The following is a 27,062-nucleotide window of genomic DNA, read 5'->3' on the forward strand; positions in this document are numbered from 1 at the left end:
GTTGGTTAACATGTTCCACTCCTAGTGGAATGATCTCAGGTGTGATCTGGGGATGGGGGTGGGGGGTGTTGGGATCGAGCCCCTGGTCAGCTCAGCGCTCAGCCTGCTTTAAGACTCTCCCTCTCCCCCTCCCCTCTGTGCTCTCGCTCTCTCTCTGAAAATGAATTTATTTTTTAAAGTTTATTTATTTATTTATTTATTTATCCATAAGAGACACCGAGAGAGGCAGAGAGAGAAGCAGGTCCATGCAGGGAGCCTGATGCGGGACTGGATCCCAGGACTCTAGGGTCACGCCCTGGGCCTAAAGGCAGACGCTTAACTGCTGAGCCACCCCCGGGCGCCCCTCTAAAAATAAATCTTAAAAATCTTTTTAAAAGAATGTAATATTGGAAAACAGAGTGTCCGGAACCCACAAGCTCAGTCCTAACGAGGCTGCTGCCTCCTAACTTGCGAGTAGTTCATTAGAGAGCACATGTGACGTCAGATCTATTTAGAAGAGGCGTTTCTTGGGGTCGCTTTTCAGATGGGCCACAAGGCCCCCAACTGGATTCATGACAGCTCGGCCCACCCCGGGTAAACCCCCCCTCCCCTCCCCATCTCCGAGCACTGACGGGGTCCGGCCACCCGGAGCAGTCAATAAAGCAAGGAACTTGGGTTAGGACCGCATCCTTTTCAACTCTGATGCAATTGCCAGGGCCTGGAAGCGTGCAGGCAGCGCGGGCGCCTTTCCGCGGCTCAACAGGTAGTATTTTGTAAGCGCTTCCCCCTTACCTCTCCCCCCTCGCCCCCACCCCAAGCTCCGGCCTCACGAGAGTCCCCGTTTCAGGGAAGACGTTGCTGGCTGGGGGTGGGCTGGGGGTGGGGTGGGATCCTGGAGAAAACCCGAGCCAGCCGGGCAGCCGCGCCTGCGGGCGAGGGGATGCGCACGGTCGCGGCGCGCACAGAACAAAAGCCAGGAGGGGCTGCGAGCGCCGGGCCCCAGCCCCCGCCCCCGCCCGCCCGCCCGCCGCGCCTCCGGGGGAGCAGAGGTGTGAACGGCGAGCGGCGGCCGCAGGCGCCCCGGCCCTACCCCGCCCCCCCCGCCGCCGCCGCCACTATTGTTGCAGCGGAGACCCGGCTGCGCGCGAGCCCGACGGACGCCCCGCCGCCTCCCCATCCTGCCTTCCCGCCCGGGCCGCGGGGCCCTACTGTGTGCCAGGCCCCGGGCTGCGCACCCAGCCCCTGAGCCCAGCGCCGGCTCCGGGAGCCCTCCCCCGCCCTCCCCCGCCCTCCCCTCCCCCTGCCCCCGGCGGGCGCGGCTGCGGGCGCATCGCCTCGCCGAAAGGTCCAGAAAGCCCGAGCCCGGGATCCGGGCGGGAGGCGCCGCGGGAGGCAGCCCGACCCGGGCGGCCCGGGCGCGCGCATCCCCGAGGCCGCGCGGGGTCCCCCCGTCTGGCGCTCAGGTGACTCCGCCGCGCGCCCCGCCGCCCCCTCCCCGGGGCCCTCCCCTCGCCGGCGGGGGTCGAGCGCGGCCGCGGCGCGCGGCGAAGGAGGGGCTACGAGGGATTTGAAAGTGCTCGGGCCGCCGAGTGCAGCTCGCATCTGTTCCCGCCGCCCGCGCCCGGATTGAATTTCTGCAAATTCAAACTGAATGGGGCTTTCTTCTGCTGCCTTCCAGAGGGCGCCTGCAGCCCGCCGCGCGCTGCCCCCGGAGCGCCGCTAGGACGCGCGAGCCGGCCCCGAGCTCCGGGACCCGGCGACCCCGGGGACCCCCGGCGACCCCGGCGACCCCGGCGACCCCGGCGACCCGCGCCCGCGAGCCGGCCGACTGTCAGCAGCCGCCGGACGGGACCCGTTGGGGCCCCCGGGCGACCCTCCGAAGAAGAACTTCTTGGGGGCGGGTCCCCGGAGCCCGGCCGCCGGCTATTGTCTGCGCGGCGCTCGGCGGCGGCGGGGGGCGCGGGCCCAGGGCGGCGGCTGCGGGGCTGCGGGGCTGCGGGGCTGCGGGGCTGCGGGGCTGCGGGCGAGCGCGATGCCGGCGGCGGCGGGGGACGGGCTGCTGGGCGAGCCGGCGGCGCCGGGGGGCGGCGGCGGCGGCGGCGGCGGCGGCGGCGGCGGCGGCGGCGCGGAGGACGCGGCCAGGCCGGCGGCGGCCTGCGAGGGAAGTTTCCTGCCGGCCTGGGTGAGCGGCGTGTCCCGCGAGCGGCTCCGCGACTTCCAGCACCACAAGCGGGTGGGCAACTACCTCATCGGCAGCAGGAAGCTGGGCGAGGGCTCCTTCGCCAAGGTGCGCGAGGGGCTGCACGTGCTGACCGGAGAGAAGGTGAGCCGCCCGGGCCGCGGGGAGCACTGCGCGGGGAGTCCGGCCGCGCCTGCCCGAGCTCGCGGCTGCAGACAGGGGCCGAGCCCCCCTTCCCCGGGGGGCGGCGGGGGACCCGCGGAGCCGCCCGCAGCCTTCCTGCTCCCCCGACGGCGCCGCCTGGTGGACACCAGCGCGGGGGGAGGGGGATGATGGATGATGGGGAGGCTCGGTTCCTGCGCCCCCCCCCCCAGGGGCCCCCTAGATCCGTGGAGGAGCTGGAGCCAGGCCCTTGCGTGGAGGGTGCCAGCCCTTGGGGAGCCTTAGGTTCCCCTCCTGGGCTCCGAGACCCCGGGGACCTCTTCCACCTGTAGGCTGGGGCAGCTAGGGCAGCTTTTGGTGCTCAGATGAGGTCCCCTCCCGCCCCTGCTTTCTGATCTGACCCACCCCTCTTTCCCCAACCACTTCCATCTCCGTCCCTCCATCCCTCCATCCCTCCTCCATTCTCTTCAAGCCACTGAGTAGGAGCTGCTGTAAGGACCCTCTTCGTGGAGGGGGGGGGGCGCTACAGAACTACACACTGATATCCCCAGGCTTAGGGGGGTCTGGAGGTGCCTTCCGATCTTTCCGGGAGAGCCCCCAGAGCCCCCAGAGGGGCACCCTCCCGCAACTTGTGAGAAGTTGGATGGTTGTGACCCTTGCCAGGGTTTGCTAAGGTAGATCTAAGTTGTAGCTTGGATCTGTGAGAAGAAAGCCAGGAGGTGATGACTGATTTTGGAGCTGAGTGGCCCAGATGCTGGGTCACCCCAAGTAGTGAGGCTGCCCAAGCTTGCCACAAGCTCATGGTCATCTGAGACTCAAGGCTCTCCCTCCTCCCCAGCGCCCTCCTCTCCCCTGCTCCCCCTGCAAGGCTTGGAGTCTCTCAGCCCATGGCCAGAGAGTATCCCCTTCTGCTGGCTCACTGATCAGGGAAGCATCCACATATGGGGGCAGGAGGCTGTAGGTTCCTACTTCCCCTTCTGCCCACTGACCTGGGATCCTCTGCCCAGCCTGGGATGCCTGGCGATGCCATACTGTGGACCTTCGAAGCCAGGGTGAACTGCCCTGCACCCGTGTCCCCAGCCTCACCTACCTTTGGTTACCCCCTCCTGTGTCCTGAAGCTCCTTGCATTTCACCCTTCTCATTTGTTCTCTGTTCCTACCGCTGCTCTGGGCAGGGGAAGGGGGGGGGGTACCTTGGTGGGGTAGCTGCGGTTACAGTGAGTAGTTTAAAAAGTGCCTTTTTCTTGAATTTCCACGTAAAAAGGGAGTGTGCAGAATGCACTCCTCGAAATCGGGTACCTCTTCAAGGAAAAACACTCCTAACCTCCTCCTAGTCCAAAGGGATCACAGCAGACTTTCCTCCTTTGGTTTGCAGTCGGGCTGGCCCACGGACAGGCGGCCAGGGTGCGCGGTTGCCCAGGCCCCCCTGGCTAACCACAGCGCACTCACGTCCCCATCCCCGGGGACATTCCTCTTGGCACGGGTGGGAGAACTTTGTTTTCCTTTGAAACATATAGGACTTAGTCTGGTTGTGTGTGTTCCTGCTTGAAACTTAGCAAAAAGAGACGAGACTTTAAACTGACAGCATGTGGCCAACATTAGGAGCACGTCCATCTCGCCTGGCCCTGCCGCTCTGCCTCCCCTGGCTTCTCTCCACTTTCCCATGCTGTGTTCTGCCTCCGGCTCCTCACCGGTGCATTTTTGCTCCATAACATAAGGCTGTTGGCCTTGGCTGAACTGGGCGAGGATGCACTGAGAGCTCCTGACTTATCTTTTTTTTTTTTAATATTTTATTTATTTTAGAGGGAGAGAGAGTGCATGTGAGCTGGGAGGGGAGGAGGAGAAGGAGAAGGAGGGTGAGAATCTCAGGCAGACTCCCCGCTGAGTGGAGCTGACCTGGGACTCGAACCCCGGACCCTGAGATCATGACCTGAGCCGAAAGCAAGAGTTGGACACTCAACCAGCTGAGCCACCCAGGCGCCCCTTGTCTTATCTGTCTTTCCTTTTTATGTTTTTAAACAGCTGTGGTATCAGTATTCAACTCGAAAGACACATTAGTGGAACAGAATATTCATTTATTATTTGAGAGAAAGAGAGAGAGAGAGAGAGAAAACTTGTGCACTCGAGAGAGCACAAGCCAGGGGAGCTGCAGAGGGAGAGGGAGAAGCAGACTCCCTGCCGGCAGGGAACTGACTTGGGGCTCCATCCCAGGACCCTGAGATCATGACCTGTGCCAAAATCAAGAGTCCGACGCTCAACCAACCGAGCCGCCCAGGCACCCCCGTCTTATCTTTCTTAAATGATGAGTCTCACCATCAAAGATAAGTCAGGAGCTCTCAGTGCATCTTCAGCAAGTGGGGAAGAGACCATTAATTGGAAGTGAAATAGTCATTCTAGACTAATTGATTGGCTCTAGTTATTGAGGGCGGTTCCTGGGGTTGGGGAGAAGGTGGGGAGATTTTTCTGACTGTTCTCCAGCTATGAGAATCAGTGCTTCAGGGAGTACAAGCATCACCAGAAATCTGGATTTTAGTTCCCTTAATTGCCAGCTTTAAGGAAACAATGGGTGTCATTCGTGGCTTTTATCTCCCAAATCCGACACCTTTAAAGCTTAACTAATAGATTAGGGTTTTGGCAGATCGTGGAGACTAAAATGTGCGTGTGCGCGCCTGCATGTGCATGCACACGCATGCATGACTTGGGGAAGGATTACTGAGTTCCTGAGTCCCCATCCACACTGGAGTTCTGGATATTGTCTTACTAAAGCCAAACAAAGGTGAAGTGAACCTCCTGCTATGTTCAGACTTGCCCTCTTTTTACAAGGGGACCTAGTAAGAGGGTTTTCAGGCTGGCGAAGGGGTAGGGGTACTTATGTGAACCTAGCAAGGGGAAACCTCGAGGTGACAGTACCCTAGGGGGAGGGAAATGAGTTGACCCTCCCAGTGGGTGATGAAAATGGCCCTGTTAAGCCTCTCACCCCAATACTGCCCTCGTTTTGGGGGCGCATACTTTGGTTAGAGCACTTCACTTTTATCCTTCCCTTTATTTTTAAAAGGAGATAGATCATAGTGGGAGAGACATTAAGTCATGAACACTGTAGTAAATGGATGCATGGCCCCATGCCATCCCCCGCGGCAGGACCGGGGCAGCTTGTGATGGTGAATCAGTTCTTGAAAAAGCTCAAAGGTGGGATGGAGAAAGGGAGGAAGAAGGGGTACCTACGTTTGGCCAGCTTCACAGTTACAGTTTCAAACTATACACTGTGTTTTGGGTGTTTTGTGCCAAACTCTATAGAGTACTGTTGGTTTAGGACACTTAGGGTGTGTATGTGTGTGTGTGTGTGTGTGTGTGTGTGTGTGTGTGTGGCGTTTCGACTCGGTGCACATTTCCAAAAAGATTTGGGCAATATCCTCCGTGGTTTGCTGGGAATTAACTGTCTGAGATGATAGAAAACCACTTTCTCCTGACTTTCATTTCAGGCTTCAATCCTATCTCATCAAGTAGCTTCCTTTGGCCACCGCTGTCTGCTGGGCAGGGCAGTATTTCGCCTGCCTTTCCTGTGAAGTTGTTTGTTTGAAAGTTATTTGCATCTAGATGGCCCTGTTACTGCTTGAAAAGAAAGAATGGGTTTGGGTGACACCTACTTTTGCCCTCCTTTAGCTTTGAGTGAACGTCATCTCTGTTAATATGGCTTTGAAAATAAAGACTCCTAACTCTGGGAAACGAACTAGGGGTGGTGGAAGGGGAGGAGGGCGGAGTGGGGGTGAATGGGTGTCGGGCACTGAGGGGGGCACTTGACGGGATGAGCACTGGGTGTTATTCTGTATGTTGGTAAATTGAACACCAATAAAAAATAAATTTATTTAAAAAAAAGAAAAAGAAAATAAATAATTCTCTTGGTCATGTGAGACTCTTAACCGGTACGTTCTTAGGGCAGAGTGTCTGTGACTACTGGAGGCTGATAATTGGAGGAGGAAAAGTGACCACAAAATCAGATTTTGCGTAGTATTCTCTGTGGCTTTGAAACCAAGTCCCCCCCCCCCCCCATGGGGGGGTGGGGGGTGGGAGTGGTAATTGAGTGATGACTTTGGTTTTTTTTTTTTTTTTTAAGATTTTCTTTATTTGTTCATTTTCTTTATTTTTTTTTTTTAAGATTTTTCTTTATTTTATTTATTTGTCACAGAGAGAGAGGGAGAGGGAGAAGCAGGCTCTCTGCAGGGAGCCCGATATGGGACTTGATCCCAGGACCCTGGGGTCACGACCTGAGCCGAAGGCAGCTGCTCAACCACTGAGCCACCCAGGCGTCCCCAAGTGATGACTTTGAAAGACCTAAGAGGTTGTGTCTGCTGCCCCTGAAATTCATCCTGATACCTATGAAACGCCTCATTTTGACATACAATAGGTTATTATTGTATGTTTTTAAATAAACTTGATAAAGTTGGAAAAGCTTATGGAGAAAAGCAGGGTATATATCTATCTCAGGTAGGGAGCTGGTTTCATAGGCAAAGCTGCAAAAAGGGGACCCTGGCTGATGCCACAAAGTACCTCCTTTTGTGATTAAACCTTTCTAAGATACAAAGTTGGATACATGAATGATTGGTTAAGATGTTTAAGTATCTTGTTCTAACCCTTGCTTAAAAAAAATAATAAGCCTGTTTATCACTTTTGTTGGAGCTATTCTGCAGCTAAAAATAAGGGTTGCCTGCTTAGTAAGTTGCCAATAATTATGCTGGGAGCATGACGGTGCCAGATACCTGGAGTAAAGGAGTTACTAAAAATACAGTTTACTATGTTTTGCAGAACAGGAAATATGACTAATTTTAGAGATGGCCTTTTGGCAGATCTGTTTTTAGCAAGTATTTCTGAAACAAACAGGTGCTAAATCCTGTATTTTTTATTATTATTTTTTATTTTCTGAAGTGCTAGAAATGTAGGGGTAATAGCTCCGAGGAACAAGCAATGCTTAGAGAACTGGAAACTCCTATTAATCCGCAGCAGGGATTTCTTGGCAAGGAGGAGGCGTTCGGCAAAGGCACCTGCTCAGCGTGGCGCGTGTGGCGAGGCAGTGCCTATAATTTCCGAGATTGCATGCCGCCGTTGCGGGCACATTTCTTTTTGAACTTGCTGCCCCATCTCATCTTTTTGAAGTCCGTGTGAATGATGGAAATTGGCACTTAGGGCTTAGTTCTTAGGGTTCATTGATGCGCGGGGCCGTGGACTTCAAAGGGAGCTTGGAATGGGCCTAACAGCGCTGGAGCCCTACAGCCCTACATTTTCTCTGTAGGGGTGGAGTCCCCATATGGGGGGGTGGATGATGACGGCGGTCTGGAGTGAAGCCTGGCAGTCAGCCCTCCCCACCGTTACCTTCCAGAAGGTGGGGGCCAGTGGCAGCTGCATCTGCCCAGAATGACCAGCAGCCCCGGTGTCGTCCTCTGTGACAAGGTGGCTTGGCCACGGTCTCATTTGCCCTGGGACGCACACCCTCTCTGAGCATCCGTGGTAACCCAGTGACCGGCTCTCTTGGCTCATTGAAACCCATAGATAAATCCATGAGCCCGATTTTTAGCAAACTGACCAGAGCTCTTCCTCTGCTCACCGGGGGACCCCCGGCCACTTCTGAGTGCCCACCTGAATTGAATTCCAGGCGCTCGCTTCGGATGGGGTGCGGCCGGCTGGTGAGATGACCAGGGGGAGGGAGGTGAACCCCCGGGGGGCTGAATGGGACCAGAGGAAGCTGATCACCTGTACAAAGGCAGGGAGGGCTGCTACCTCTCCTTTATCACAAGTGCCAGCTCTTGCAGGTGTAGTGTGTTTTGTGGGTTTTTTTTGGGGGGGGCCCTCTGTGCATTTTCTCACTTCGTGCTAGCAATGCCCCTGGGCAGGTGAGAACCAACTGGCGGGGGTCCTTACCTGTATTGATGAAGTAGAGGGAGCGCCCTGAGTAGGTTTTCCCTGCAACCTTCACTTCTCTACTGTTAGGGCAGCGTAACAAATAATCCCGAAGCTGGTGGCTTACATTTATTCTTTCACAGTTCTGAAGGCCAGGAGTCCCAAATCCAGGTGTCAGCAGGGCCGTGCTCCCTCTGGAGGCTCTAGGGGAGGACCCGTCCTTGCTGCTTCTAGTTTCTGCCACTTACTAGCAATCCTTGCCATTCCTTGGCTGGTGGCTCTGCCACTCCGGTCTCTGCCTCCGTCTTCACGTGGCCTTCCTCCTCCTGGGTGCCACCTGTGTCTCCGAATCTGCCTCTCCGTATAAGAACACTGATAACTGGATTTAGAGGGTTGACCCTAATCCAGTAGGACCTCGTCTTGATTACATATGCAAAGATGCCGTTTCCAAGAGGGTGCCATTCACAAGTACCAGGGGGTAGGACTCAAACGTGTCTTTTGGTGGGACGCAGCTCAGCTCACAGCGCCCCCAAAGACTGTTAGGATTGTGTTGCAGGCGATTCCCTGGGAAGCAGGCGTTGAGCAGGAGAAGGATATGGTCTCAGGGCTATCCTCATAGCAGTACTTGGGAGGGGAGGGGTGAGGAGGGGCACGGCAGGAAGGGCAGGGGGAGATGTTGGGCTCCAGTGCAGTCTCAGCGACGCCCCTGCCCATGCCGTGGAGCCAAGATGGTCCTACATGGGGGTCCCAAGTTGGAATGAGGGGACTGGGCCTCTGCATGGACCCATCATTGGATGGGGGCTGCCCTGGGAAGGGGGCATGACCTTGGGCACTTGCTGAGGGCAGTTCCTGGGGGGGCTCACAGCTGAGAGCCAGCAACAGCAGGGAGGAAGCTCCTTAGCCCTAAATGGGAAGCTGGGCAGCAGCCCAGTGTCCGCAGCTTACTGGCTTACTGGGTGGGGGGTGGGGGGGCATGGGGCCAGGGCCCGACTGGGAGGGAGTCTTAGTCTGAGTCCATAAAGGAAGTGGGTAGCTTCCCGCCCCACCTTGCTGACCCAGCTGTCATCATCCCTCTCAGCCTGGCACGAGGGAGCATCGGCGAGGTCTACACTCCAAACACTCCGTGTCCTGGGAAATATTCTTGCCTCGTGTTTCTCTTCGGTTGGAATCCCTGGGCGCTCTTGTTGACCAGCGTGCCCAGTTCAGAGACAGTGGGAGGGACCCTCCCTCCCCGATCCCCTCCTGGGTTGTGGGAAGAGTTGTCGAAGCAGCTGTGGGAAACCGGATTATAGCCGATGAGAGTTCATGATTCCGGCCATACCAGCGGACAGAAGACTACCTGGGTCAGAGCCGTTTCTTAACACCTTCTTACCACCTCACCGTGCTGGCTCTGCCCTCCTTACCTCTCTGCCCTTCCTAATTACTGGGTTCTTTTTGGTTTTTAATCATTTTTGTGTGTTTTAAGATTCATCTGGTTCAGTTTTGGCGTAGTTCATACAGACACATGTTCTTCAGTTCGAAAGTTTCAAGAGGGTAGGTAGTGAGAGGTCATTCTGCCTCTTACCTGTGTGCCTTTCTGTCCCCAGAGGCAACCCTGATTCCAGATTCCTGTGTGTCCTTCCAGGGATGCTCTCTGTGCATTCAGGTGTTCATATACATTTGTAAATGTAGAGGTGTGGCAAAGTATGCTTCTACACCTATGTGCTGTTGGTGTCTTGATTTTTCTCACTTAGTAATAATATGTGTTGCACGTCCTTCCTGCAAACTACTATAGGATTGCCTCATTATTTTTTTTAAGATTTTAATTATTTATTTGAGAAAGAGAGAAAAGGGGAGAAAGAGAAAATACACGAAGTGGGGCGGGGAATGGCAGAGAGAAAGGGAGAAGCAGACTCCTTGCTGTGCAGGGAGCCTGACAAGGGTGAGGTGGGGGGCGGGAGAGGGCTTGATCCCAGGACCCCGACATCATGACCTGAGCCTGAAGGCAGATGCTTAACTAACTGAGCCACCCAGGCGCCCCAGCTCATTATTTTTAATTACTGCATTTTATTCATCGGATAGAGCTAACATATTTGCTGTATCATTCCTTGTTGGTTAAGTCAAAGGACATTAGTTAAAGAATTAAGGACGATTAAAGAGGGGACATTTAGGTTGTATGGAATTTTTTGTCCTTCTCAAACGCTGCGGCAGTAAACATCTGTGCCCGTTGGTTATTTTGTAAATGTTTCGAGTATATCGGAGGGATTGGTTGCTAGTCTTAGGTGAAAGGATATGACCGTTTCAACCATCGAAAAATATTGCCAAATTGCCTTCCATAGAGGTTATCCCCATTTCTGCACACAGTAACCTGCTGTGGGAGTATCTTTCTGTATCTTTGTTCAATACAAACCCTCTTTAAATGTTTTGATCTTTACCAGTCTTGTAGATTAAACATGGTATCTGGTTTTATTCATAGTTCCTCCAATTAACAAGTGAGGATATTTTCACGTTTAACAACAATTTGCATGCCATTTCTGTTCATTGTTCCTGTCTGTTCACCATTCTCCCCTGGGTTTGGGGTCTTTTTCTTATTGATTTCTAGGTGCATTTTATATATTAAGGAAATCAGTCCTCTTTCAGTGATATGTTTGGCAGCCTTGCCCACCTTCTCTTGCTCCATGTTTATTCTTTGTCTTTGTTTCTTGGTGATTCGTGCCATTGCAGAGATTATTTCCCTGGATCCCACTAACTAGAGAGGGACTATAGATGAACTCCGTATGTCCACAAACCCCTGTAAATTGTATGTGGATAATTAAATATTTCTGAGGAGAGTGTCCATTCCATGACTTTCTTTCTAAAAAGAGTTCTTTCCCTCTAGAAAGTTAAGAGCTACTGCTTTGTTGCCCAGCCCTGTCTGCTCTGTGTTGTTGGGATAAGGGTTTGGGTCACCTTGGTGTGCTAGCGCCTGTGCTGATTGGGCAAAAATTGCAGATTACACTTGGATTGGGCAGGCTGACTCTACAACCATCACCTCAGACTGAGCACGGTATTCTGACCCCCTGCTCTTGTTGTGCTTGGATCACGGGCATGGGGCATGATGGTGTATGGATGGATCTTTGGAAAACCTTGATTCTTGCTGGGACAACTCCGAATCCATATCCTGTAATCTCTTCATGGGAAAGGCAATAGATAAAATTTGTCTTCCCCCCCTCACCATCTCTGTTAGTTAGCCGGGGGCATTGTAACGAAGCATCACCAACTGGGTGGCTTAAACAGAAACATATTGCCACACTGTTCTGAGGCTAGAAGTCCAAAATCAAGGTGTCGGTGGGGTTGGTTCTTTCTGAGGGCTGTGAGGGAGAATCTGCTCCAGGCCTCTCTCCTTGGCTTACAGATGGCTGTCTTCTCCCTGTGACTCTTACGTCACCTTCCTTGTATGTATATCTGTCTCTGTGTCCACATTTCCTCTTTCTATAAGGACACCAACCATATTAGAGTAGGGCCCATCCTCATGACCTTACATGAACTTGATTACTTCTGTAAAGACTGTATGTCCAAATAAAGTCACATTTTGAGGTAGTGGGGGTTAGCACTTGCTGTAGTGAGAATGCTTGTACCCGCCCCTCGAATTCATATGTAGATGCCTAAGCCCCAGTGTGATAGTATTTGGGGGTGAGGCCTTTAGGAGGTGATAGGACATGAGGGCAGGGCCCCTATGAAGAAGACTAGCAGTCTTATAAAAGAGACCCCAGAAAGCTCCCTTGACTCTTGCAAGAACACAGCAAGAAAATACAGCCCCAGACCCCAAATCTTCCAGTGCCTTGATCTTAGACTTCCAACTTCCAATCTGTGAGAAATAAATTTTTGCTATTTATAAGCCACTCAGTCTATGGTATTTTGTTATAGCAGCTTGGATGGATTCGGAGAAGACTTAAACATAAGAATTTTGGGGGAGATGAAATTCAACCTATAATGTCACCTGACCCTATGGTGTATATTTGTGTGTTGATACATTTATTGTCTCCTCATTGGACTATAAGCCCCATGAGGAAGGGATCACCACTCTCTTACTGGTGTCTAGACTAGTACCTGGAACAGAGAGGGTGCTCAGTAAATATTTTTTGAGTGCATCAAAAAATGCTTTGAGGTTTCTAGGACATGAGGGCAGCCTCTGGATGACAGTGTCCAAGTTGGCAGGGACTGGTTCTGCACACACTGTGACTCCACTCCTCATGGCTCATAGGTATGCCTGCGTGTGGGGTGTGTTAGATGGACTTGGTTGTCGAGGTGGCGTTCCTTGGGAAAAATCCTAGCCTCGGAACAGCTGTGCCTTCTGCAGGGATTTGTTACGGATGGCACCTAGGTACCGGAGTGACAGGTGACCAGCTAGAAGCAGAAGACTATTTTGCAATGTCATGGGACTTGCTAATGGACCCTCAGCTCTTTCCTGAGAAAATGTACTAACACTGCAACAGATGGCAAATTTGCTATTTGCAAACATACATTTTTTTGGATGTTTCCCATGGAGATATATGGAGGTTTGGATCTGTCTCTTTGACTATAATTTTTTAATAAGTTTATCAGTCTCCTAAGCCAAATTGCTGCCAAAACATTTGGCAATCCTGCTTGCTTCTCTTGCCTGTTCTCTGAGCCATTTGATTCTTTTTCATCTCCCTGCCACTTTTATCGCGTACTGAGTCCTTGTAGTCTTGCATCCCATCCCATGGCTTTTTGCTAAGGTGTCTGGCTTCCTTTCTGCCTCTGCTTAGGTCCTCTTGTTCGATGAAGCTCCACTCTCGGTCACTTCTGCCCTTTGCCGGGGATCTGTGAATAGAACACGGGAGAGTGGACAGCAGTGATGGGTACCCACTGGGCACAGAGCGGGCTGGTGAGGGACAAAGGAGGCAGGCGCTGTAGCATCTGCCCTCAGGGAGTCTTGCTATTTCTGTGTAGGGGTGGTAGGATGAAATTAGACTCCCGGCGAACCCTTTGTCTACTAGAGCAACACAGGGATTTCATGAGGTCCCGAATCACCAAAAACCTGCAGGAAAGAAATGAATGCTTGCTCTTTGCTTCCGCCACCAGAGGTAACACTGAAAACAATAATCATCATGCACATTTATAGACCTCATACCACCTGCTAGGCTATGTCCTAGGTCCCAGGTCCTAGCTTGCTGCATAAAATAATTTCTTCCTTACAGTGGCCTTTTGTGGTAGGCACTGTTGTGCTCATTTTGCCGAGTCACCAGCCATGCTGTTGTGCCCAGGACTCTCTCAAGTTAAGCAGTGAAAATCCCACATTTTGGGAAACCCCTCAGAGAATGGCAAAACCAGATTCACCCTAGAAAACATTTCGTCAGAGTGTCTGGAATCCTTCTGAGGGCTTTCAAATAAAAGTTCTAGTGAGCAGCTAATCAGGTCATGAGTCAGCAATGCATAAACCAAAGCCCAAAGTCCTAGGCATACCTGGGGAGCTTGTTGTGGGTGACAACCTCCCTGTGTGGTCGCGGGTAGTGAAGGGTGCTTTCCCCACCCTTTGGCTCCACTGTGCCAGGTTCGCAGTGCACTCTGAGTCTTGAAAGTGTGGACAGCAGATGTGGTCAGCCACGTCTTACGAGTTCACTATGAGATGAGGAGCTTGAGATTTGCGCGTGCGCTCGTGTGCACATACCACACACATATAAATGTATACATGTATATACATATACACAAATGTGTGTATCTCTATCAAATAGAAATCTTATAATAGGTAAATAATAATATATGTTTAATATATAATTAATATATATTTAATTATATATACACGTAAACACAAATATGTGTATCTTTATCAAATAGAAATCTTATAATAAATAATAATATATATTTAATTATATATACACACAAATGTATATCTATCAAATAGAAATCTTATAATAGATAAATAATAATATATATTTATATATAATATATATTTAATTATACATATAAACACAAATGTGTGTATGTCTATCAAATAGAAATCTTATAATAGATAAATAATATATATTTAATATGTAATTAATATATATTTAATTATATATATACGCACAAATGTGTGTATCTATCAAATAGAAATCTTAGAATACTATGATAAATGTAAATATCAATGCATAACTTTTTGGCAGCAGATTTTCTTAATGAAGGAGCGGTGAGGACTGGTAGGCACGTTGAGTAGCTCTGGTTAGCAATTGTCTTACTTTTGGTACCTTCTTTTGCGCTGGAGGGAGACACATCTCTAAGGGAGGAGAGATGTATTTGACTCAAATGTTGGAGCTGCAGGTAAGGCCATGTGTTGAGGGAGCCGCCCGCACAGTCCCTTAGAGTCCTGTTCAACCATCCTCCTACGAGAACGAACACAGATTATTTATTAAAAACTCAACAAAACACTCAGTGCTTTCACCTTACTTATGATGCAGACTGTCTGGAGCTCGGCCAGCTCTTCCAAGCTCCCCTTGGGCCGGCTGAGAAGGGGCATTAGAGACAAAGGGAATGAGAAAGTGCCCAGGTGAAGAAGAGGCATCAGGGAAGAAAGCTGGCTGTGGAGTGTGGGCTCAGAATATTCTAGCATTTTATCTGAACCTTACTTTGGTGAAACCAAGTGGATAAAGATAAGTGTTTATCACTTATGTAATCTGGTTTTCAGTTGGAATTACTGCTGCTCTGATTAGAAGTCTAGCTTTCTAAGTGCATTCTTTATTCCAGGGTAAAAATTTAATTAGAGAAAGTAGTCTCTGACTCAGTTCTCGGTTGAACATTTATATTTAGTAATACTAATAAAAAAACTTGTTTTGAAAACACTTCTCCAGGTTTGTAAAGTGTCATTCCCACAGGATGACATTTTATTCTATTAAAAACTAACATTTGTGAGCAGTAGTTGCAATTTCAAGCCCAATTTGAGGTAATGAAACTTGCATTTCCCTCTGGAGGGAATGGCTATATGACTGTTGTACTCTCACCTAATTCATTACTCTGAGATGCTCTTTTCCTAGATCAAGAATGAGCTTGCTTTTTTTTTTTTTTTTTTTTTTAAATCATAGAAGGCCATTAAATGAAAGCGCCTGAGAGTGTGTGGAGTAACAAATCGTTTCTTTCCAATAATCAGACTTAGAATAATGTCTTCCAGATTTCAAAGGGGCATATTTATTTAAAAACAAATACAAATCATTTAATATAAATGAGTTTTTCATATGACCAACTATAAATATTTTAAAAATAATTTTTAAAAGGATTTTCAGAGGTGCCTGGATGGCACAGTTGGTTAGGCATCTGACTCTCAGTTTCTGCTCAGGTTATGATATCAGGGTTGTGAGATCGAGTCTCGAGCTGAGCTTTTGCACTCAGTGCGGAGTCTGCTTGGGATTCTTTCTCTCTCCCTCTGTCCCTCCCCAGCTCACACACACACATTCATACGTGCTATCTCTCTCTCTCTCTCAATACATAAATAAATAAAATCTTTAAAAATAAGTAAATAAAAGCATTTTTGACCAGGCATTTAAGTGTTTTAAAATTCTTTGAACCAGGCCAGTTACAGGTGTGTTCCAGAATATTTGAGGTTATTATTCAATTGGGAATAATTGTTCCCGGCTAATAATTGTTCATTGTCATGCCTTTTTTCTTGCATAGCTACTTACGTACACTCTCTTCATCATTAACTTTGCCACTTGCCACCACACTTCATACTTCATAATCACACTTCATTGTCTACTCCCCTTTTGTTTTAGGTACCTTAAAATAGTTGTCCTTTTTTTTCTTTTTGAATAATTAAACATGAATTTTTTTTCTGTGGTTCCTTGTGAAAAATAAACAGAAGCACGAAGAGGAGAAATCACCTGCTGTCGCACAAACTGGTAATAATCACTATGAACATTTTTAGGTGTTTGAGCTCGGTACATGTGATACAAAGACATATACACATATACAAATACAGATACATATACACACAGTTGGTTTTTTCCCCTTTGAATTCATATGTTATGAAGTTGAGATTCCAATGTTCTTACTAGTTTTTTCCCCACTTCAATATATAGAGAGCATTTTCCCATAATGTTAAATATTCTTTTAAAATTTGATTTGTGAAAAAAATAAAATGAAATTTGATTTGTGATAAATAGCATTCCATTATTTAGAATTACTGTAATTTTACAAACTAGTTCCCAACTCTTGGCCATTGAGCTTATTTTTAACATGCCCTTACATAAATAATATTGCTCTTACTATCCTTATATGTATACACATTGGGGAAGCCATTCTTTATGATAAATGCTTAGAAGGCTTTTGACATATTGCCAAATTGCACTTTGAAAAGATTATGCCAAGAGATACAATGTATGGAAGTGACTTTTTTTTTAAGATTTTTATTTATTTATTCATGAGACACAGAGAGAGAGAGAGAGGCAGAAACACAGGCAGAGGGACAAGCAGGCTCCATGGAGGGAGCCTGACATAGGACTCGATCCTGGGTCTCCAGGATCAGGCCCTGGGCTGAAGGCAGTGCTAAACCGCTGAGCCACCCGGGCTGCCTGGAAGTGACTTTTAAAAAGTGCATTTTGGTAGTTACTAGCGGTAAGGATAATTTGTGTCCTTGATTGAAAAAATGTTTCTTCTATTAACTATTGTTAATGATATTTCTCCTGTTTGCCTTATTGATTTGTACAAACTTTTTACATGTTAAGGATATTAGCACAGGCATTAGGGGCTGACAGTCTTGGGTTCCTATCACCTTTGTGCTACTTAGTAGCTATGTTATCTTGGATAAAGTATTCAAGCCCTCCAAACTTTAGTTTCTGTGTCTGTAAAATGATGATACCTCATGGGTATTCAATGGGGATTTGATATTTTATATACACACACACACACACACATATAGATGATGGACATACATACACATGTATGTGATGTACAGGTAGATTATGTATATATAATTTACATATATACAATGTATGTATATATTTTATATATGTATATCTGCACAAAGCACATATTTATCCTGAAAATATATTCAATACTGTGTCAGTGTACAAATGGCAGGTGGTTATTCTCTTCTGTTAGACTTTCACGTTTATACTTAACCATTAAAGGTATGTGTGAATGAGGATTTTTCAGATTGAGAAATAGATACTGAGTTTATCATGGGTCTTGGAGTTTTATTTTAGGCATAAAGGAAAGTGAGGAAGAAGATTAGGGCTGCACCTCTCAGCCCCACAGTCAACACCTCCCTGAGGACCTGCATTCCCAGAATCCTACTTTCCTCCTCTCTGCCTCTGCCTGGAGCTTCCAGCAGCTTCCGTGGCTCACAGGGAATATTCCTTTGTCCACTCTCTTCTCTGCCTCATGGCTTCATACTGTTGGTGGCTTCTTTGCTGACTGGTTTTTACTTTGAGCTCTTTCTAAGTACTAATGGTTCCCTTACATTTCTTGGATTGGTGACAAAGTGCTAGGAAGGTATGATCATTGAATCCTTATTGGCCTTACCTTCTGGTCACCTTCTTGGCACAGAGCATCCTTAAACAGTAGAAAGTTATTGTAATGGTGAAGAAAGAGGATATCTAGAGATAATTCCCCACCGAGTTACCAGATCGGTATAGTGGGAAAAAATTTATTGGACAACTTAATTCCCCATGTTTTGGTTTGGTAGCCAACTTTTTATTCAACACTCAGCAAAACATTTTACTATCTATAGGGGTTATGAGGTCCTCTACATTTGTGGTTTTGGAGGTATGATGCTGTTTTTGTTGACTGGCCCTCTGCTAGAAGTCCCCATTGCCACTGTGATCTAAGACCTCTTTAGATTCCAGGATTGGGTTGAGAATTTTGTCTTGGACTATTATCGCCAAAATTTCGTTTCCGGCTCCTACAGTGTCCCCCAAGACCCCCTTCCACCCAAAGGTTACTTTATTCATGTACCTTTTCAGCTACATTTGGCTGCTAGTTTTGTTCAGGACGTGAGAATACACTACTGATTGTTTTCTGCTGCCTTTGGGACAGGAATACTTCTTGAATTAGGGCTAATTTTGGAGTTTATGTATTAAATGTCGAATTTTGAAGAAAGCATGTCTAAGATCTCTTTGTTATGGAAGAGAAGGTCATGTAAGGCTTAGGGGAAGGGAAGAGGGAAAGCACAAAAAAAATGATGACTTCTTGCCTTTCAAAATCATTCCCTCTACACCCATGGAAAACCTTTCTCATTTTCTGAACATCTTTTTTTTTTTTTTTAATATTTATTTCCTAATCTAAAGCCATTTGCTAGGCGTACTGTGAGGTCAGAATGGTTACTGCTAGTGAAATTTCCCAGTTGTAAATGGTTTTTTAAAAAAGTTGTCTTGGGGTGTCTGGGAGGCTGTTAGTTAAGTGTTCAATTCATGGTATTGACTCAGGTTATGATCTCAAGGTCCTAGGATGAAGCCCCCCATCAGGCTCCATGCTCAGAGTGGAGTCTGCTTGAGATGCTCTCTCTCTCTCTATCCTTCCCCCATGCCCTCTTTCTCTCTCTCTTACAAATAAATAAATCTTTAACAAAATAAATAAGTAAATCGTTATCTTGGGGCACCTGGGTAGCTCAGTCAGGTGTCTGTTTCTTGATTTTGACTCAGGTCATGATCTCAGGTCATGAGATCGAGCCCTGCATGGACCTCTGTGCTGGGCATGGAGGCTGTTTCAGATTCTCTCTCTCCTTCCCCTTCTGCACCCACCCCCCACTCTTGCTGTCTCTAAAATAAATAAGTAAATAAATAAAATCTTTTTTAAAAAGCGTTATCTTTACTTGGCCATTGGAAATTATCATGTCTTTTCAAACATTTATCGATCACCTTTATGCAGAGCTGTTGGTAACCTGTATGGGCTTTTGTACAAATCAGAAAAAGGTATCACTAGGCAGACCATTTAGAAAAAGGCATCCCCTCTGGGTAGACCAGTTGGAAAAAAGGGGCTCCCTCTGAGTGGCTGCAGCTCTGTGGTGTGATTTGGTGAGTATTTGGGGGGAAAATATACCCTTTCCTGCAGAGCACCTAGGATGGCAAGCCAAGTGAGGCCTGGGTTTCTGTCCCAAAGGGCCCCCTGCAATGGATAATTTTGTGTAAGGCACCGAAGGCACAAGAATCCGATCTGCCCTCAAAGAAAGTGGGTCTCAGAGTCAGAATTAAGCTGTGAACCACAAACAGAACTTGTGGCATTACGGTGGAAATTTCTCCTTAAAGAGTGACAGAGCGGATGCCTGGGTGGCTCAGCAGTTCAGCACCTGCCTTTGGCCTAGGGCGTGATGCTGGAGTCCTGGGATCGAGTCCCATGTCGGGCACCTGGCATGGAGCCTGCTTCTCCCTCTGCCTGTGTCTCTGCCTCTCTCTTTCTCTCTCTCTCTATGTCTATCATGAATAAATAAATAAAAATCTTTTTTTTTTTTTTTTTTTTTAAAGAGCGACAGATTCTGTGTCCTAGGGTTTTAGGGGATCTCAAGTAAGACTCTGCAGACTTAGTCCTGGTTCTTGTCTGGAAAAGCCCCTTTGTTGCTTTGCTGTCGAAGAGAAAGATATGCAAGATGAGAAATAAATTCAGGTCTGTTTGTGTCACTCACTGCCCAGGAGACACAAGACATTCTCCAGCATATGTAACAATTAGGATCTTGGGGGAAATGCCCTTTTCTGGAGCCTCAAGACCTGTGATCCCTCTGTCTCCTGAGTCATCATTCACCCTGATGGAGGGGCCCAAGGCTGAGACTTCCTGTGCATTGAGAGCTGCAACAGCTGTTCGACTCTGTAAGCTCAAAGAGAGAAATCCCCCCAATATGCGGATCACACATCAATCCCCTCTTCCCAGTTCCTTCCTTGGATGGGTAAATAGTGTGACAGTTTAATAAGGGGTCAGTGACCATTACTTGCAAGTGGAGAGAATCAAAAGCAAGGGTTAGAAAAGAGGTGTGTCTTTTCTTTTTTCTTTTTTTATTCCCTGGGAAAGGACTGTGATGGTTTTGGGTTTCTCTGTGTGTAATCTGAGAGACTCATCCATCTTGACGTGACAGAGGAAAATTTCGGCATTAGGAAAGTAACTTCTGATTTATCACCAACAGCTGGGTGGGCCATGCCTCATTGGTGCACAGGCATAAGCAACCTTTTAAATATTGTTGCTCAGTGTGGCTCCTGCCTCCGAAAGGGCTCGTGAGCTGGTGCCTGGTGTTTTGCAGTGCTTGTCAAGCCACTGTTGTCCTGAGCTTCTTCACGTGGTGGTAGCTCATGTCTTGCGTCTGTATAGGTGTTGGATTAGGTTGAATCGAGTCCCCCCACATGCCTATGTTGGAGTCCTAACCCCCAGGTGCTCAGAATGTGACTGTATTTGGCGATGAGGCCTTTGAAGAGGTGATTATGGTAAAATGAGGTCAGGTGGGTGGGCCTAATCCCATCTGAATAATAATAATAATAATAATAATAATAATAATAATAATAATCCCATCTGGTGTCTGAATAAGAAGAGATTAGGACACAGACCCAGAGGGAAGACTCTGTGAGGACATGGAGAAGCCAAGATGGCTTGGCCATCCATGAGCCGAGGATAGAGGTCTCCGAAGAAACCAACCCTGCCGACACCTCGATCTTAGACTTCCAGCCTCTACAACTTTCAGAACCTAAATTCTGTTGTTTAAGATCCTGGTCTGTGGCATTTTGTCATGGTGGCTCCAGCAAACACACACAGTGTTTATATAATCCATATTTGCTAGGTGTCCTGAGAGCTAGGGCCAACCTCCGGAATCATGCTAGTAGGCAACCTCGCCGTAGTGAATTGCATTGTATCCAGGTAGTATGATACCTGGAAACGACCCCCTCTCTCAGTAAGGAAATTAATATTGCTGATTGAATTCCTGATCTGTTTTTGGTGAGTGATGCTGCCTGCCGTTTCCTGTAGGAATAGTTCAATCCATGCATCCATCAATCAACCAACCAGCCAACCAACCCTCTGAAAATACTCAATGCCAATAGTAGTTCTATATTTCTGGTATAGTTATTTCTATAGCATTCAGAAGAATAAAGTGTTTTAAATTTCTGCTAGAATTTTTTTTTTTGAGAGAGAGAGAGTGTGTGTGTGTGTGCTCACACGTGTGTGTGAGTGCAGCAAAGAGGGCAGAGGGAGAAGGCAAGAGAGAGAATCCCAAGTAGGCTCCATGCTTAGCTCGGAGCCTCACACGGGGCTTGATCTCCCAACCCCAAGATCATGACCTGAGCTGAAATCAGGAGTCAGGTGCTTAGCTGACTGAGTCACCCAGGTGCCCCTCTACTAGAATATCTTAAGGGATACACTTAGGTATATGAAATTATGAAGACATCCCACAGAGATACTTAAACTTTGTTTGTGAGATATTGACACATGGGCTTATAGATAATTTGCATATGATTTGTGTGAACCCAAAAGACAGTTCTGTATATCTCTTAAAATGTTTACATTGAAAATATTGTTATTGCTGATAGCATTTGGTCATGTGTATTAGTTTTCCAAGGGCTGCCATAACAAAATACCACAGCCTGGGTGGATTAGACAACAGAAATTATCTCAAACCAACCAAACTTACTTGGTTCTGGAGACTGGAAGTCTAAAATGAAGATGCAAAAAAAAAAAAAAAAAAAGAAGATGCAATAGGTTTGATTACCTCTGAGGGCTGCGAGGGAGCGTCTGTTCTAGGTCTTTCTCGTAGCCTCTGGTAGTCTCAGGTATCCTTTGGCTTGCAAATGGTATTTTCCCAGCATCTTCTGTGTGTGTGTGTGTGTGTGTGTGTGTGTGTGTGTGTGTGTGTACACCCGTCTCTGTGGCCAAATATCCCCTTTTTATAAGAACACAGTCCTACTGGATCAGGGCCCACCCTAATGACCTCTTAAATTTATCATCTGCAAAGACCCTATTTCCAAATAAGGCCACATCCATAGGTCCTCAGGAGTTAGAACTTCAGCATCTTTTGGGGAGATACAATTCAATCCATTACATCATGCTAGGATTTTTTTTTTTCTCCTTAACCTGTCTCATTCATTCACTAACCCCTAATTCCTTTGGACCCTCAAAGCAAAAAGCAAGAGACAGGCACAGTCAAGGGGACAGTGAAGGAGGTGGAGCGGTCAGGACCAAAAGATACATTACCCGGACAATGGGAGTCCTTGGGGTTTGGGTGGAGAGCACTGTCTGCTTCCGTGGTGCTCCATCACCCCTGCTCCCTGTGTTCTAACTTCCTGGGACACTGATCTGGCTCCATTTCCTCCTGGGATGCTGGCCACTGTTGGGAGTGCTTGGGGCTCATCCTGGAGTGACAGTTAACTTGGAGAGAGAAACATGGGGGACAGCGTGGAACAGAGAGGTGATGTAGAAATGCAGATGGTTATGCTAATGTGCTGTCGAGGAGACACCAGACCCTGGATGAAGCCTTGAGAGCCCTGAGCCCTCCAGGTGGGCTGGCTTCCATGGGAAGGCAAAGGGGTGAGCAACACAGAGCTGTATTTCTCAGCCTCATTGTCTGCCTGCCTGGCCTGGTGACTCCCCACCTGGCACATTCACTTTATGGTTTGTGGTTATCAGGACAAGCTTTACATCTCATGGTGTTATTAGGGCAAAGATAGGTGTGTTGAATATAGGTTTTGTGAGCTCGCTCTCCTTCTGGACTCTGGAGGCCTGTCTTGGTCACCCCCACGGAGAAGTCCAGCATTGAACTCCTGGGGGGTGAGACAGAGGCTTCCAGAAGTGTGAAAGGAGGCTGATTGTCAGAAGAGCTTTGTGTGAAGCAATGAATTTGGGAGGTCTGAGAGCAAGGGGAGCGTCTGCCCATCCTGAAAGAGACCGGTCGGAAAGCGAAGCCCTTAATGTCCACGAAGCATCCAGTTGGCATGCCTCGTTAGTTTGTCAGGAGCCTCGTGGGGAATACCATTAGTGAACTTACTCTCTTTGATGGCTTAATGCTACGCACATTTATAATGTATGTTATAGCAGAGACGGTTTTAATGATTGGAAATTGCTCTAAAGTTATCACCGCCTTCCACTGCTCTCTGTAGGTTGGTGAGTAGAAGGGGAGACGCTTTCCCCGCACTCGATGCTGCGGGGAAGTGATTTTAAGGCTGGCAGCAATTTCCCTGGTGAACTAACCTTACTGAGATCTTCTGTTTTCACACCCTGTGTTACTTTCTTGGGCTTCCTGCAACAAAATGCCCCACCCCAGGTGGCTCAGAGCAATAGAAGCTCGTGGTCTCACAGCTCAGGAGGCTAGGAGTCCGAACAGGCCCCGCTTCCACCGAAACCGGTGGGGGGATCTCCCAGGCCCTGGTGGTGTGCCAGCAATCTTGGGTGTTCCTTGGCTTGAAATGGCCTCACTCAGCCTCCCTCCCATCTTCCCAAAGCCTTCTCCTTCTCTCTCTCTCTCTCTCCTTTTTTTTTTTTTTAAGATTTTATTTGAGAGAGAGAGCGTACAAGCAAGGGGAGGGGCAGAGGGAGAGGGAGAAACAGGCACCTGCTCAGTGTGGAGCCCACTTGTCTCTTCTAATTAGGATCCTGGCCTTATTGGACTAGGGACCCCCGTTCCTACTCCTGTCTCACCTCACCTTGCTGTAACTAGTTACACTCAAAATGAGCCTGTTTCCAAGTAAGGTCCGGTTGGGAGGTACGGAGAGTTAGGATCTTTTTGAAGGGACATAATTCATCCCCTAATACATTGCAAACGCAATCCATTGTCTGCTGCCCCTGACCACAGTGCTTCCTTTTTTTTTTTCTAATGTTTTAAGGATTTAATTTATTTATTCATGAGAGACAGAGAGAGGCAGAGACACAGGCAGAGGGAGAAGCTGGCTCCCTGCGGGGAGCCCAATGTGGGACTCGATCCCAGGACCCCGGGATCATCACCTGAGCCGAAGGCAGACGCTCAACCACTGAGCCACCCAGGCTCCCCTCCACGTTGCTTTCTGATTTTACCTCCTACTGACCCATCCCTTGGCCACATGCGGGTTTAGGCTTCTTAATCCTCTGCATCTCCAGTTGCTCATGGCTATAATCCATCCTAACCATGTAGAAATGAACTCTAATCATGCAACGGCCCTGCTTCAAAAAAAAAAAAAAAAAAAAGTAAAAAAAGCTCTAGACTGGTTGGTTCCCTCTTTCCCTGCAGAGTGAATTCCGGCTTCCAGCCCCTGTGTTCAGGGCTCTCTGCTCAGTCCCCGGGCTCCGTTCTCGTTTCTGTCCCATCACCCCTCGTGTTGATCCAGGCAAGGTGGGTTCTCTGTCCTCTGAGTGTCCTTCTTGGCCACCCCCCCCCAGCTGGGGTGCCTCTGCTCCCTGCCTGCCACCCCCTGCACTGAGAGGTCCACCGAAATGCCCCCCTATTCTTCCGTGGGGTCTTCCCTGCTCCGCCCAGCCTGAATGAAGCATTTTCTTCCACCCTCTGTCTCACCTGCTGCATGTCCTTCCCTCGCATGATGTTCCCAGTGACATTTTGGACATTTGTGAGTGTATGTTTGTATGGTTCTTTAGATAGAACCAGGTTTTAAGCATGGAAAAAGAAAAATTCTCATCTGTTTCCATCCTGATGTTTCACAAACAGTGGTCCTTGGGCAGCTCAGTAGAAAAGGGGTCTTCTGGGGCACCTGGGTGGCTCAGTGGTTGAGCATCTGCCTTCGGCTCAGGTCGTGATCCTGGGGTCCCGGGATTGAGTCCCTCATTGGGTTCCCCGCAGGGAGCCTGCTTCTCCCTCTGCCTGTGTCTCTGCCTCTCTCTCTGTGCCTTTCATAAATAAGTAAAAAATAAAATCTTAAAAAAAAAGAAAAGGAACAGAGGTCTTCCTGTGGAAGCTCTGGCTGCCCTGTTAAGGCTTTGTCACGGTCCAAAGGTTCTCTCTGGACAACATCCCTCTGTAGAGCCCTGTGTGAAACCTAAGTTAATCAGTACTCTGGAAATAAGCCTTTATCCCAAGTCAGCTGCCGAGTTTACTATGGTTTATATTTAACTTCCTGATGGATTGGACGCAGAATGGCTGCAAAGAATTTCCCAGGTGTCAGAACGGATGGGATCCAGGTAACCTCAGAGGACTGCGTGTGTTTCCTGGGGCTGGTGTGACAAAGGACCACAGCCCGGGTGGCTTAGAACAACAGAAATGTATTCTGGTGCAGTCCTGGAGGCCAGAAGTCTGAGAGCAAGGTGTTGATTGGGGGGGCTCTCTCTCCGAAAGCTCTAGAACAGATCTGTCCCAGGCTTCTCTCCTAGCTTTCAGTAGCTCCTTGGCTTGTGGCAGCATCACTGTGACCGTCGTCTTCTCCCTACTTGTGTGTCTTTGTGTCTAAATTTGCCCCCTTTAAGGACACCAGTCATATTAGATTGGGCCCTCCCCTCCACTGACCTCATCTTACCTGATTACATTTGCGACAACTCTATTTCCTTTTTAAAAAATGATTTAATTTATTTATTCATGAGGGACACACAGAGAGAGGCAGAGAGGTAGGCAGAGGGAGAAGCAGGCTCCCTGCAAGGGGCCTGATACAGAACTCTATCCCAGAACCCCAGGATCATGCCCTGGGCCAAAGGCAGCTGCCCAACCACTGAGCCACCCAGGTGCCCAGCAACTCTTGTTCCAAAGAAGGTCACATTTTGAGGTACTGGGGGGTTAGGACTTCAACGTGAAATTTTACACAGTTGAACCCATACCAAGTAGTGAGTGCCAGCGTGTCCAACTTGGGTAAGTCACTGAAGCTTGCCAGGTCAGGGGGATAGATCTTCAGAGAAGATGGAGGTGGAAAGAAGGGGATGACTGTTCTGTCCACACTGTTTCCCTCCCGTCCCTGGGGACACAATCCTGGGTCTGCTGTTGATGCTGTGCCAGCTGCTCCTCTCCGTGGAGGCTTCAGGCTGCTGGCAAGAGTGACCCTCTGGCCCTGGGGGATGGGCAGTGGTCAATCCTGCTCTTCTGGTCGGGAGGGATTGTTAGGCCCTCTTGGTAGGAGCTTTTGAGATCTCAGAGATAAGGACCTAACATCAGTCACATCTGCATTTAACTAATGTTTAAACTTGTAGCTCACTTTTCTGTTTACACTCCACTTGCGCTATTGCTTCCTCTGTTAACCGAGTTCTAATCATCGACGTGATTGAACTACTTCCGTGACGCCAAGCACGTCTCATGAGGCAGTGAAATGATGTAGAGATTTGGGAATTATGCTTTTCTAGTGATCAATGTGGAGAGTAAGATAAGTTTTTGTTTCTCTTGGTTACATAGAATTTCCTGATTGAGCTGTTTACTTTAATCAACCGCCCCCTGGGTGGCCCAGCTCGGGCCCCAAACCAGATCACATGGCCCCTCTACAGGGCAAAAGCAGCTTTGCTGTGGGTTGGGAGTCAAATCCAGGCTGTACGATGACCCAGCTGGGCAACTTATGTGCAGATTTCTTAATCTGTGCAAACCAAGAGTTTTCCCTCCTGTATGAAGGAAAAACAATAGGATCCTCTTCATAGGGTTGTGGGAGTTTCAAGGGACAGTGTACGTAATATGTCTTGCAGAGTCTTGCTTGTCAAGTGCTTACTAAATGGGACTAGTCCCAAACTGAGATTTATATGGCTTGGGGACTGCGATCCATACGCGTGCCTTCTTACTTGTTTTCACACTATGCATTTGACAGAGAAACGGCAATTGTCCAAATAGCTCATTAATTTTATGCTTATAGATAACTGAACTATGTAGTTTAGATCACTAAATGGATCTCCAGTGGGTTTGATTATTTATTTAGCTTAAGTTATTCAGACAGTTGTCTATCTTGATTGATTGATTGATCTGGACCTTGGAGACCCAGACCTAATTACAACATGGATTTTTAATATTATTCCTACTATTAGCTAATCTTTTCTTTATATAATGAGAAAAATG

The 27,062-nt window shown here is 48.2% G+C and overlaps 1 protein-coding gene across 2 annotated transcripts in view; it reads left to right on the top strand.

The window, feature by feature from the left end:
* Window positions 1-2,011: 2,011 nt before the first annotated feature.
* Window positions 2,012-27,062, top strand: part of HUNK (hormonally up-regulated Neu-associated kinase) — a 105,281-nt gene continuing 80,230 nt past the window's right edge. Inside the window, exon 1 of one of the 2 annotated variants that reach the window (XM_038581349.1) lies at window positions 2,012-2,302. In XM_038581349.1, coding sequence (XP_038437277.1) covers window positions 2,012-2,302 — 291 coding nt within the window. Of the gene's footprint in view, window positions 2,303-25,141; window positions 25,226-27,062 lie in introns of those variants that run through there. The other variant, XM_038581350.1, reaches the window with a different exon arrangement.

Source organism: Canis lupus, chromosome 31, assembly GCF_011100685.1.
Source record: "Canis lupus familiaris isolate Mischka breed German Shepherd chromosome 31, alternate assembly UU_Cfam_GSD_1.0, whole genome shotgun sequence".
In the NCBI taxonomy this organism is placed as follows: domain Eukaryota; kingdom Metazoa; phylum Chordata; class Mammalia; order Carnivora; family Canidae; genus Canis; species Canis lupus.